Consider the following 14474-nt stretch of genomic DNA (forward strand, 5'->3'; position numbering starts at 1 on the left):
GAAAGACATTTGTGTTGGCTGCTTTTGGTACACTCCAAGGGCAGTCCTATGTAAAGCGCATTATAGTAGTCTAGAAGGAAGTAATTCAAGTTTATGTCATTGTGTTAAATTAATGATCTCTAGGAAAGCTGTGCAAAGGCAGTTTTACCCTTAGCAGCCACCTGGGAATACAGTGCTGGTAACAGGTATATCCTCAAGCTGTATCTAAGCAGTTCCTGTTGGAGTAGTACAGTATGTAGAGGGATCTTGCAGAACTTTGAGACTAACGGAAAGATAGAAGTTGGTAGTATGAGCTTTTGTAGACTTGAATCTATGTAAGCTCAAGCTACCAACTTCTATATTTCAGTTAGTCTTAAAAGTGCTGCAAGATCCCTTTGCATACTGATTTTCCAGACTAACATGGCTATGTCTTTGAATTCTACTGGAGTAGGTTATCCTCCTAGGCTTGGTTAGATTGTCTATTGATCCTCAGAATCTCAGGCCATATCCAAACAGTTGAGAATTTTCTTAACATAAGCTGAAAGAGAGCTAAGTATCATTATTAACATAATGATAAGATCTGGCCTTCAGATGTCAGATGGCCTGTTCCAGTGATTTTATGTACATTTTGAAATACAAAAGGAATACAATTAAGCTCTGCTGAATTGTATATACCAAAGGACTGAACAGTAATTTCTCACTGTCACAATTTCTCACTGTCACCTTCTGGGAACATTTAACCAAATAGGACTAGAATAATTTGAACATAGTGCTCCCCAAGTGTCATACTAACCAAATAATCCAGAAAGATGCTATGGTGGGCTTTATTTATGCACAGCATTTATCTATCACTACTCAACCCACCAGAGCCCCTGAGTGATATACAGTGTGTGGGTAAATACACTTAAAATATTTAATATGCAAATGAACATATTTAAAAATAGACTGAAATCACTCCTTAAAATAGTTTAAAATATACTGAATGCTGCAGAAGATCCAACAGAACCAGGAACAGGGCATGCTTTCAATCTAGTTTATGATGTACCGTTGGCCCTCGGTATCCGCAGGGGGATCCGTATTGGATCCCCCCTGATTCCAAAATCTGTGGTTGCTCAAGTCCCATTGTCCTCAATGGAGGGGTGGCCATATGGGTATGCCACCATTGGGGACAATGGGACTTTGCTGCATAGGGTGGCAGGGGGCTGCCTCCTCTTACTCCCCCTCTTCCCTCCCTCCTCCTTTTCTTTCCCCTGCCGCTGCTACTGCCCCCTCTTCCTTCCTCCTCTTCCTCTTCCCTCCTCCTCTGCACCACTTCTTTCTCTTCTGGCTCTTCCTCCTCTGCCTCCCCCCCCCCCCCCCCGGGCTTGCCATCCGCGGATGGCACATCCATGGATACAGAGGGCCTACTGTATTTCATCCACAAAGATGGGCTCCTATTTTATAAACTATCAGTTACCAAGCAAAAGTTCTAGAGACACTCTTTTTAGAATCCCTGCTGACTGATTTTAAAGTTGCAGTCCCCTGAAGAAGCCATACAAATATAGGTTGAAATGCATTGGGATATTTTCAAGAATACAATCATATGTTTTCTCAACATCCCGAGACCTTGTCTTTTTTCCATAGCACATCTGTGGGATGTTACCAGTCCTCTTTGCTTTTCCCTCCTTCATTCACAAAAATGATCAAAGGGCGAAGCAGATGGGTTCTGCTCACGATTGGCCGGGGACTGTGGAGACTGCACAGGCTGCTCTTAAAGCAGGCTGCCGCTGCGGTCCCAAAGCGGGATGCCAGCAAGCAGCACATTTTTGCTGCTCCTTTTGCCGATGGCTTCCGGCCATCTTAGGCATCGTCACAATGGCTTCTGGCGGCTCCAGGGGCATGTGATATCTCCACGACTGTTTCTGTTTTAGAATTGCCATATTTAGATATTTAGACAAATTGTAATAGAAAGTAAGAAATATATATATATATATATATATATATATATATATATTAAAGTATTGTATAATAATCAAAATTCAATGTATGAATTTTTATAATAAAATTATAAAAAAAAGAATTGCTATATTCCAGTCCTTCACATCTGGGCATCTAATTTGCACATTATGCAAAATATTATAATTACACATATTATTAATTTGCATTCTGATTATGCAAATTTAACACATTAATCCTTTTTCTATCATTATGTTTCAGTCTCAGGACCAGGACCAAGCCAAGAGCTCTTTTTTCCTTCTTTCCTCCCCTAGCTGGTGTGAAGTAAGGGAGGTTTCCAAGCAGCCCCAGAGAGTAAAGGCACCTGCCTGGTAGGTCCCTTTACACTCATGGAGCTGTTTGGAAGCTAGGTTCCACTGTGCTGCCTAGCCCTAAGCTTAAACTAGCAACACAATCATCACACTACACATGGCTGTTTCTAATTGCCTCCTTCCTTTTCCACCTTCTAGACCTGTCGGGGAAAGTGGGGCGGGAATGGAAGAATAAGGTGGCAATGCTACCCCTGTGCAGTAGCAACCAGAACCTATAGGGCAGCATGAGGATCTCTCCAGTGACTATCTTCTTGCACAGTTTCCTACTTCATTGCCACTGCCACAATATATCATATCAATTGGCCTGTGATGAAGGAGAAATCCGGGATTTACTGCTTCAACTGGACTAGCTGGCCGGGACATTTTTTAGTCCGTTCAATCCAGGATTTCCAGGACAAATGGCAATCTTATTCAGTCCCCAAAGTAGGCCTGAATGTGGTTGTTTTGGACAGACCTCTTGAAGTTGGAATGATCCATAAAGATTGTAACTAAGTAGCAACCCTTAGCTATTCATCCTTCTTATCAAAGAATGCATAGGTTTATTTGAATCCTTATTCCTTGATGTATAGATGACTAAGTCTTGACAAATGTGTGGGTTGATGAATTTTTGTTACGTCACTCTGGTATGCTGAGCCTACTTAGCTACATATATAGAATTGGACTCCTACGGACATATGATACTGTACATGGGTTTAAATTGATAATTTAAAAATCTGAGTTGTATTATGTACTTTTTGCAATAAAAAATCAACCTGTTATCAAATCTAGCTATGATATTCTGTTTGGGGGGAAAATACCAGTTTCCTTTTTGACAATATGACTCTTTTGATACATTAGAATCTCTATAGTTTACTTGAATCCCTTCCCCCCCCCCCCCCCCCCCGCCATCTTAATTAGTATTTCAGATCTCTTTGTTCTTAGGCATGAAAGTTTGAGATTAATGGTCGTGAAGATAATCTCACAGCATAAACTCCTCATGAACCAATTTTAAAAAGTGTGCCTAAAGTGACTATAATGCGTCTAAAATCAGTGGGATTTTAAAAATAGACCACACATTATGAGTAAAGATTCTGTATATATATGTGTGTGTGTGTGTGTGTGTGTGTATAAATCCCACAGATGTTAATGGTCCATGTATTGAAGAATGGAAGGTTTGCTGGGAAACACTTTTGTAGCTAGACATGGAGCTTTCTTTTCTAATAACTTCTTTCCTTAATTTATGTGCCTTTTGGTGCTAATACTAAATGCTTCCTTGAAATGCCTTAGGGAACAGTCAAGATAGTAAGCAAAATGACTAGGCTACTTTTGGCCTACATGAAAAGACTTTACCTTTCAAATCCCCAGGATATACCTGTGTTAGCTTTGTTAGTTGTTAAATGCCATCAAGTCAACTTTATGGTGACCCTATGCATGAGAGACCTCCAAGACACCCTATCATCAACAGCCTTGTTCAGGTCTTGGATCAGTCCAAAGGCTTATTGTAGTTCAGATACTATTTTTAAGTGTAGTTTAAAATCATTTTAAAATGTGCAAGAGTTTAATCTAATATTAATATTCACTTCTTTGGTATGTAAGCCTCCTTACCTCCCAGTTTTGGGAGAAAGGTAGAATAATAAGAATGATACTAAATAACTCCCAAGCAGAACAGCACAGTAGTACTATCTGCTCATGTCCCCCAGTAACTAGTATTTAGAGACATATTGCCACAATAATGGAGCTAATGTATAACTATAATGATAAAATGTCATTGATAGATTTATTCTCCTGTATGTGTATTTATGCACACCTGCCTATTTATGCCCACGCCATAAATTTCATAGGGTTTTCTTAGGCAACAAATACAATACTCAGGAGTACTGCTATTGTTTTCCTCTGAAATATAGCTTACAGCACTTAGTATTCTTTAGTGGTCCTTCATCCAAGTACTAAACATGCCTGACCCTCCTTAGCTTTCAAGTTCAGTCAGGATCTGCTGTCTTTAGAGTGTTTAGTCTCCTCTTAAAACCATCCATATTCACAGCCATCACTTAGTCTTGTGATGATAAAGTCTATAACTTACACTGAACTGCATTATATCAGTATGAATCAAGTGGCACTCATTCCCAATATAATAAACTTGTTTAAGGTTGAATTGTAAGAATTATCAAATATACTTTATATGCAGACATTGTACTTGACTACAAGATCTGAAGACTATTGGGATTTTGGGAGTAATGAAAAGCTGTTTGGTGTCAGACATTAAATATGGATAGTGAATCATAACAGCAAAGCTATCAATATTCTATTTTTGAATGAATTATATTTTAGTATGTATTATTTAGTAATTTGATTGATATTCTAGGAAATAATACATTATAAAGCCCTTGGCAATGTAGCATGATACTGATTTCAGATTCCAGTATACATACTAAAGTAACATTTTCTTACTAAACCTATATTATAGGTACAATTTTGGATTGAATTTTGACAGACCAGGATTTAAAGTAATTCAACTGTGGGATTCATTGAGTAGTGTGGGTCAAATCACCTTTTCTCCATATAATCTTATTCACAGTGTTGGTTCTGTAAATAAGGTTTCAAACTTGTACAAATTTATTTGGACATTACTGTTGTGGAAACGAACAGATTTGCTTCTGAACCGATATGTATAGGGTTGCTTTGTAAGGCGGCAAGCTCAGCCTTATATATATTTAGAAGAAAGTGTCTCCTGTTGAAATGTATGGGACTAGAGCTTGTCTAAAAACATTTAGGATGAGATAATAAATTTGATAAGAACAGTAAAACATTTTGTGCTATGAAAAATTCTATGAGAATTATTAGAAGCTCAAATGTATTTTATTAAAATAAACATTTTAAGTGGCTTGATTTAAAATCCTTTATTCTAACTGGGAAAAGAAGTGGCTTTTATTTCGTTTCTCTGCTGTTGGAAAACTGGTTTTGGTCTGTTAAACTGTTTCTATTTAATAATTTTTTTCCAGGTGTTCTTCAAATGATGCAGACCCGAATTAGTGCCTTGCAGAGTACAGTTGACAGGTATGTCATCTGTTTAATGTTGTTTGAAGTTTAAAATTCTAATATTGTGGGAAGTTTTAAAAGTACTACAATGATTACTAAAATATTTTTTCATTTTTTACTAGAATCAGAGCCAAAATTGTTGACCCATACAACAAAATTGTCTCTCGCACTGAGCAATTAGCTCGGCTTCAGGTGAGTTATAATATGTTTTATTCTTTAAAAATAATGATAACAATGCTCCAAAACATACTGCAGAAATAATCCAGTTTGAGACCACTTTAACTGCCCTGGCTCAATGCTAGGGGATTCTGGGAACTGTAGTTTTGTGAGACATTTAGCCTTCTCTGTCAGAGAGCTCTGGTACCACAATAAACTAGCACTGAGCCAGGGCAGTTAAAGCAGTCTCAAAATGGATTACTGTATTTCTACTGTGCGTTTTGAACCTATAAATAACATCATCAGCAGAAACATTTGTTTCTGCCCTGCCCTTCTCCTAGTTCTGAAGCCCAAGGCGGTTTAAAACATGATTAAACAACAGATGCAACTAAAAACACAACCAATGGTAAGATCAAAACATAGTTAAACAGATTATCTTCTTAAAGAAAACTAAAAGCAATTTAAAACAGCATCAAGGAAGAGATAGCAAGTGCAGATTTTCTTGGTTAAAAACCCTCAACAAACCAAACCAGTCATCCGTCAAAAATATTTTCTCTTTGAAAAGGTCTTTGTTGCCTGGTGGATGGATATGAGGGAGGGAAGCCTAACTTCCCTTGGAGGATTTCACAGACGTAGCTGGTTTAGTCTCTTGCAGCAGAAAAATGGAGGTAAGGAGGGACAGAGGAAAGACAAAACCTTTAAGGCTACATGGTTTGCATGAGCTTTCATGGATAAAACCCCACTTCTTCAGATGCAGTATTGGGTATGCCTTGGAAGAGTGCTTGACAGCCTGGGGGCAATTGACAAGCCCCTTTGCTTTCTTCCCCACCTCGCTTTGGTGGCACAGTTGTTAAATGCATGTACTGCCACCACACAAGGTTGTTGGTTCAATACAAGCCAGGGGCTCAGGGTCGACTCACCCCGGCATCCTTCCATAAGTTGCTAATATGAGTACCGACCTTGTTGGGGGCAGTTGGCTTTCACACTGTAAAACACTTACAGAGTACTTAAGTGCTCTGATAAGCAGTATAGAAATGTAGTTGCCCTTGCTCTTGCTATTTATTGCTGAGGTTGGCAAGACCAAGAGAAGGGCCTCAACTGGAGACTTTAAAACCTAGGCAGGCTCCTATAAATAAATCCAGTCTTTCAGATATTCTAAACCCAAGGCTTTATAGGTCAGTATTAGAATCTTAAACACAGACCAACCTTTCCTCTGATTGCAAAATAGTAATTTAAAAAGACTAGTGATCTGCTGAGAATCTGTTAAGGTAGGTATAATTTTAGACAGTGCGCTCTTTGTTGGACGAACATGTATGTGTGTTTTAGGCAGCATCTTGGATGGTCTCTTTTTTTTACACCTCCAATATTTGAGCTGATAATAGGAACAAGAATTAATGGTGGCCACAGATAACTGTGTAGACTTTATTCTGGCTGGATACAGTGTTGCTATGGTTACTGGTTGAAGTGGGAAACACTCCCAGAATAAATAATTGAAACCATTGAATATGTATACGGAATACTTCAAAAATCCTTGTAGAGAGGGAATATAAATATAAGCAGAAAGGAGTTTCTCATTATATATTTGTGAGGTGGGCCTCTGGACTTGCCATGGTGTTTCCCCCTTCTTTAATACGTCTACTTTCAGCCAAGCTGATTTTTGTGAGCCTCTTTTTATTTGGATTTTCCTAGAAGCATCTTTAGCATGGAGTTAAATGTCTTTTCCTCTTCATTTTCTGCCAGTTCCAGCAACTCAAAAATCCAGTTGCCTCCCATAAGATTTTGGGGAAACCAAAAAGGAAAGCAAGCATAAATTATAAACATTCTTTAACAACACTTTTTTTTAAAAAATTGGGAAGAATGTTGTCAAAATGTATTGTTGGATCAGTGCTAAACATTGACGTTTGGTTTGGAAAAGGAAGGAATCCCTGCTAGTTCAGAGCTAATGTTCAGTTTTATTTAGTTTTTCCAGTGCTGCTCCTCCTTCTCCTTGACTTTATGTATACTCCACCTTTCCCCCAAAACTGGGACTCAGGGTGGCTTATAAATTAAAATAACATTATAGATAAAAACATATAGAAAATCAACATTGAAAGAGAATGATCAAATGGAATCTTATTGCAAATATGTGGTTGAATTTTTGACCTTGTCGGTGGTTTTCTGTCCAGCTCCTAGAACCAGGAAAGGGAATCTCTATAAAGAGGGCATTCTATTGTTGTAAGGTTGGATTTAGATTTAAATATCTGCAACTGGTTCGGTATAAAAGGACTTCCAGGCTGCTGTCTTCTGCTCCCTCTCTCCCTCCTTCATCTACTCCAGAAATACTTCTTAGAGGGTTGGAGACCCTTGGTGAATAGTTTGGGCAAGGGAGGTATGGAAGGAAATCTTTGAAAATCAAGCAAAGGCAACTTCCATGAGTGGAGCTCTTCTTTGTCTGGAAGGATTCCCCCTCGCCACATTCATGAAAGTACTCCTACCCGCTCTGTAAACATTAGGAATCTGGAGGAGCTGATAGAGGAAAGAGGGAAACTAGCTTTGGTCAGCCCAATTGTAGATCCCTTAATCTGGGAATCCTAATTCCACTGCATTTTTTGTTAATGTTTTTTTTAACCTAGGAGTCATCATGACTGTTTGCACCACAGTTCATTGAAGCTGTAGTTTGTTTCCCGAGTGCCAACAGTTATGTAGTACACTTTAATGATGCAGAGCCAATGAAGCTTAACTACATTCTTCTTTGGATTTGTCCCAAGGAATTTTGGCATATACATATAACTAAACATAACTGCCTTTTTTACATTCAGCCACTCAAGAACACCAGTTCTAATATCTGCGCTTTAACAATATTTTGCCCTAAATTTCTGGTTTTGCTTGATCCACTCTCTGACATGTTTTGGCACTTTTATTATTCTTTAACAGGATAATATATGTTTTCCTGCGAAAACTGTAGCAGTTTGTAGTGTAATGAATAAGAATTTATGTCAGATAGCCATATTCTAGGTTGCATCTACGATGTGTTAAAATAAAAAGATTTATATGGAAAGATGAGATCTGTATGTAACTCCTTTTTCCCAGTGGCACACACAGTGCTCTCAACAGTGTATATTAACGGGCAAAATGTCTGTAGTGCTTATTATATAATATAGAAAATGGTTATAAAGTTAGAGAGCGTATTTGTCACTAGGCAACTTTAGATGAAGCAATGGTCTCAGCTGCCTTTGTTTGTTTTAAACTTCTTTTGTAGATTACATAGTGTAGTATGCAAAATTCTAAGCCAGAGGGGGAAGGGACAGAAGTTCTGGTGTACAGTGAGGTATTTACAGGCAGCTGATGCATTTCAAAGTTCTTTCCTGTCTTCATGGAGCTTGATTTTTAAGATGTTTCAACACTGGCTGGCCCTGGGCCTAGAGAAAGTTACCTGCTCAGATAGTAAAAAACATCTGCATGGTGAATTTCTTAAAAGCCCAGGAGAACTCCAAAATGCACCAGCTGTCTGTAAATGATTATTTAATTAATCTCATTCAGCTCTAAGATTTCTGCAGTTATAACTGTGGGGTCTGTTGTGTCGTGAGGAAATGTGCAGAAGATCTATGTGATCACCCCAATCCCTATAGTGGTTGTACTCTGTGTTTTCCCTCCATGCCCCCAGCAGCCACGTTTTTTAAAAAGCATTTATAATCTGACATTCCGCTAAGAAGGCTCCCAGAACCGCATACAAATATAACTAGCATGGCAATCCCTGCCCTGAGGCTTGCAGTATAAATAAGCAAAGGAGAGAGAGGAGCAGAATAGCAAATTTAGATTTAGGTTCTTAGATTTACCAGTTGGATAGAAACAGTCCAGATATTATGGCTAAAATTGAGGTGTATAATAAGCCTGGGCTTTCAGAATCCCACTCAGGGTTAGGTTTTAGTTATTGAGAGGAAGCTGGAAGAAATCCTACTTGTAAGAAGAGCCTTGTTTACATACTATAGTTTATTTGTGGGAAGTCCTTTTCTTAATAATCCATCATTGTGTTGCCAACCCTATGTTCTCAGTTTCCAGCATTCATGCAGCTAAGGGATAGATCAACATATGTTTCTTAATCAGAAGTAGAATTCTTCCCTTCTCAAGGGAGCCAATTTGGTGCCATTTTCCTTAAAGGTCCAGGATCTTCTCAGTCAGCCCTGGAGTTCCCTGGAGCTCCCTATTTCCTAGGGGCATCTGGCTCAGTACTATAGATTGTCTTCTGACAAGGAATGTGCCAGAGGAATTGAATTCACTATGGTTTCCGATCCAGGCTTGCTTGGCTAAACCATACTAAACAAAATAAATGTTTTTAGGTTGGATGAAATGACTACTATACATGTATTTAGTTCAAAACGGAAAACAGATTTTTCCATTCTTTTCCTGTTGGCCTTGCCATAAGAGGAGAAGGAAACGCGAGCAGACTTAGGGGATGTTCCCACTTAAGATTTGAAATGATTTAAATACAACGTTTTTAATAGATCCGATTCAAAATAACCTGGTCTTATCCCGCGTTCCAAATCGCTTTTATTCTTCGTTCCCATCTGTTTTTTTAAATCGAAGTTTTTACCTGCAACGTTCCTACTGGCATGAAATCGGTGTTTAAATAAAGCGATTCTTCTCCTCCATACTTATTTGGAGCGTCACAATAGTACGTCAGAATGACGTAACGTAATCCGGAATATTTGGAAGGCGATTTAACTTTTGGCATCGTTTCCATTTCATTGACAGTTTGTGAATGATGTATTTTGGCGGTTTTTTTTTTCAAATGGACCAATGAAGGCGCTTAATCGCTCACACGTCCTCTTCGTCTCCGCTCTCCCATTTACCTGCCATAACTCAGTGCTAGGGAATCCTGGGAATGGAGTTTTATATGGCACCAGCACTCTCTGGCAGAGGAGGATAAATGTCTCACAAACACAACAGTTCCATAATTCCTTAGTACGAGCCAGGGCAGGTTAAGGGGTCTCAAACTGTATTATTCTACAGGGGGTTTAACTACAGATAGGGTTTTTTCATAAATTCAAAAGTTGTTACTTATAATTACCTTATATATATATATATTATACACACACACACACACACACACACACACCACTCATATGCATATATATACAGTGTGCAAACACACACACAGGGTTGGAAAATGGGATCAAGGAGGAGAAGGCAGTCAGTTTAAGTGGGATAGAGACACAAGACAGAAAAGGGGAAAAGAGAACGATCCAGCGTCAAAGGCTGCAGACCTAGAGAGAGGAGAGAGTGAAAGCCAATAAAGCAAGAGACGTCCCAAGACATCCAGGGAGAACCCTTCAAGAGCACAGGATCAATGGGGGAGGCTTCTGGAAAAGCGAATTTGGGGAACCCAGCTCTTTCCAGAGGAACTATGGGATAGGTTTTGCAGGACAGCATCCCCCTCTCATGTCTCCCAAGACAGCCAGGGAGAATCCCTAGAGAGCACAGAGATCAATGGGAGAGGCTTCTGGCAAAGCAAATTTGGGGAACCCAAGCTCTTTCCAGAGGAACTATGGGATAGGTTTTGCAGGGCAGCACCTCTCTTCATGTCTCCCAAGACAGCCAGGGAGAATCCCTTCAGAGAGCACAGAGATCAATGAAGGAGGCTGCTGGAAAAGCAGGGAGGGAGCACTCTTCCCAAAGATTCTCTTTCTAGGGTTGGAGGAGAGGCAGATTTCATTGAGAAAGGGAGGGAGAGGCCTACCCCCCCCCCCCCATTGATCAGAGCCCTTCCTGTCTGGGCGAGATCAGATCCTCCTCACGAGGAGCCTTCCCTTCCCTGTCTGGGCGAGATCAGACCCAAGCGGGCAGGGAATGCCTCTTCGAGAGGAGGCTTCCCTTCCTGCCTCTCTCTGTTAGAAATGGGCTCTCCCACACAGAGGGAAAAAGGTTGCAATCCACCGGGGGAAGCCTTGTAGTCCTTTGCAGATGCAGGTGCTTGAGCAGCCGGGACTTCAGGCGCTTAAAGCGCTGAAGAGATTAAGCGCCTGTAAACCATTAAAATAAAAAATAAAAAAATCCTTATCTCTTATTGAAAGACCACAGCGGACAAAGGGGTGAGGGAAGCAAAAATGGCAACAGCCACGAAGGATGGGGACAGAAAGGGCGACTCCCCCAAGGCCAGCCCCATCGCACTCTGCTCCTCCCATCCATCTAACCCGATTTCAAAGGCTGTCGTTCCTATTTAAATGCTCCGGTTCCTAACTCGAATCAATGGAAAAACGTAGGTCAGACCTTAGTATTTTTTTTAACGCGCGTTAAATGACGAAAACTCGATTCAAAATTTTATTCCGCTCTACGATTCGATTTGTAGTGGGGACGATTGTGGGTTGCTCTAGAACCGTTCTAGGTTTAAATCAGATCCTAATAGGAACGCCACTCCTTGGATTCGATTCAGAACGCGGGGTTTCACCTAGTGGGAACATCCCCTAATGCATGAAATAGTGAAGTAAAGGTGACCAAAGGGCAGTTCTCCAAATCTTGCTGGGCATCAGCTCCTAGCATTCTTTACCAATGTTTATGCTGGCTAGGGCTGATGGGGATTGCAGTCTAAGAAGCAAAAGGCTTCACATTGCCCACCTTTGTCTTAAGGCCAATAGTTATTGCTTATGTCTATGGTGTTTGAACTGTGATCTAAATACAGTTCAGGAACTGTCCTGTTGTGCCCTTTTTATGATGCTAAACTTGTAAATACCATACATTTCAAATGCTCCAAGATCATTCTTACAGATAGAAAACCGGTATGTTTGATGAATATGTGGATTCCGTTTTAAGAGACCGAATATATGCTTTACTATGGTAGCTTTATATTCAGGTACAATTTTAAATAAGGTCATTTTTAGAGGCTATTATAACTGCTTTAAAAATGTAATTTAAATTTGTTTACCATTGATTTTTTGGCCTGTGTTTATTTATTTGATGAGGAAAAAGCTAATATGTGTGTGTTGTGCTGGTTTGTGAAACCATGTGAACTGAATCAGTCTTCCCTGCCCAGCCTTTCTGTCAGTTGAATTTTTAAAAATTTGGGTTTAAAATGAACAAAAAATGAGCAAAAAGTATTAAGTATTAGGTCCTGTTCTGCTCCTCTTAAAGTCCAAAGCAAAACTCTCAATGGCTTAAATAGAGCAGAACTGCAGCCTTTATTCTGTAGTACTCTCTCATTGTGTATTTATGATTAAATGTCCTTCCATCCCTGCAGGGTAGCTTGTAGTTACAACCTTCTGTGGTGTGTTTTTATGACAGCCTATGGCAGATGATATCAAACCATGAGAAGTGAACTGTAATGTGATCAAGCTCGATTTGTAAGCCGCAAAAATGAGTGCAGAGTTTCCACAGCTGTTACTTAAAACTGTATAATAATCGAACACAGTGAACATATTCTCAAGCTATGTTTCCTATCCAGGCTGCCTGTGACTTGCTGCGGAGAATAATACGCATCCTGTATCTCAGCAAGAGACTACAAGGGCAGCTGCAGGGAGGAAGCAGAGAGATAACAAAAGCTGCTCAAAGCCTCAATGAGCTTGGTGAGTCTGTTTGGTTTTTCTTGGTCATATTAGTAGCATTGTATTTGCTCTTGTAAAACACTTTTCTTCTTCAAAAAAGCGCTTTTGTCACTAGAAATATAACTCCCTATTTGTTGCAAGAGTTCTGAACAACACGGAAGACACTTCTCCTTGTTAGCTGTATTTAGTAATAATCCAAACACACATGACAGTGACTTTCTTAGCTTTCCAGTGGTGAAAACTGAGTTGTCATTGGTCGGATGGGATGTCATTTACTTGGTTTTTATGTGAGAGATTTTTGTCTGAAGTCAAAATAATTTCTTTTTATGCTCAAAGGTTTGGCTTAGGTTTAGGCTTGGCTCTGAAATGTTCTCTGCACAGTGGTCCCTTTGTATATGTGGGGGATCCATTCTGGATCCCCCCATGTGTGAAAAAACATGGGACCTCAAGTCCTGTTCATTCTAATAGCAGTGTGCTCCCACGCAAAGTGCACGCACATGTTCCATTTTGTCCCCCTGGGCTTGCCCTCCATATGAGCAAACCCTCTTATGGCGCAGGCAGACTGTATATGCACTTAAAGAATTCCTTCTTGGGCATAGGACCTGGGGCTGTAGTGCCTTGCCTTCTGGATGTTCCACTGTGATTCTCATTTCCAGTTCTCATTTGTGGGGTCTAGGGAACAGAGAGGGAAGATGTGCAGGAGTTCCAGGTTCTTCAGCAGTTGCACAAATCATCTTGGAGATCTTTAAATTTCATTTCACATTTTGAATGTAGTAGGGTCAGCTTCTTTGTATTTAAAGTGCTTTCTCAAATATTGCCAATTCTTCCCCTTTTTCTGCAAGCCCAGTACATCATCCTAAGCTCTCTGGAAGGTCTCCCCATTTCTAAGTGTATTTTTAAAGTGTGAGGAGAAAAACAACGGTGCAAAGAGCCATCCATTTTGGGAGCGGAGTGTGGCCAGAAGGGGGCCATCTCTTCGCCCATAGTGCAGTGCATATTTGAATTGGAAGTAACCCCTTCATGATGAAGAAATAATAGATTTTTCTTAAGTGATATGAGTGGACACTCTTACTGAAGAGCAAAATGATAGCCTTACTGGGTTAGAGAAAGGTCTATCATATCCAACATAATACTAATAATGCTAATACTAATATTAACACTACTATTAATATATATTTAATATAATTTGAAAAACCATCTGGATCGGCCTGCCGGAAGAGATTATTCTTCAATGCAGTTTTAAATCCAGAGAGCATATACAGCTGTTGAATTTCTTCCAGCAGATCATTCCACAATCTAGGGGTGGCTGAACAAAGAGTCCTCTGGCTGACAATCAGCAACTTAGTTCTGGTGTAAGCATGGGCTTTGGTGAAGGAGATGTCCATGTGCAAGGGAAAGGTCTTGGGTGTGTGTGTGTGCTGGAAAAACTGCACGGTACTGAGGTGGAAGAAGCATGCAGTCTTGCTCTCCTTTAATCTGGGGGTGAGCAGTTGTCATGGGGGGC

General features: G+C 39.9%; 1 protein-coding gene across 1 annotated transcript in view; it reads left to right on the forward strand.

Annotated features, from left to right (window-relative positions):
- COG5 (component of oligomeric golgi complex 5) overlaps positions 1-14474 on the forward strand; it is a 183190-nt gene that overhangs the window by 13822 nt on the left and 154894 nt on the right. The window contains exons 4-6 of the mRNA XM_042470844.1: positions 5264-5318; positions 5423-5492; positions 12871-12991. Coding sequence (XP_042326778.1) covers positions 5264-5318; positions 5423-5492; positions 12871-12991 — 246 coding nt within the window. The remainder of the gene's footprint in view (positions 1-5263; positions 5319-5422; positions 5493-12870; positions 12992-14474) is intronic.

Source organism: Sceloporus undulatus, chromosome 5 (assembly GCF_019175285.1).
Source record: "Sceloporus undulatus isolate JIND9_A2432 ecotype Alabama chromosome 5, SceUnd_v1.1, whole genome shotgun sequence".
Taxonomy (NCBI): Eukaryota; Metazoa; Chordata; class Lepidosauria; order Squamata; family Phrynosomatidae; genus Sceloporus; species Sceloporus undulatus.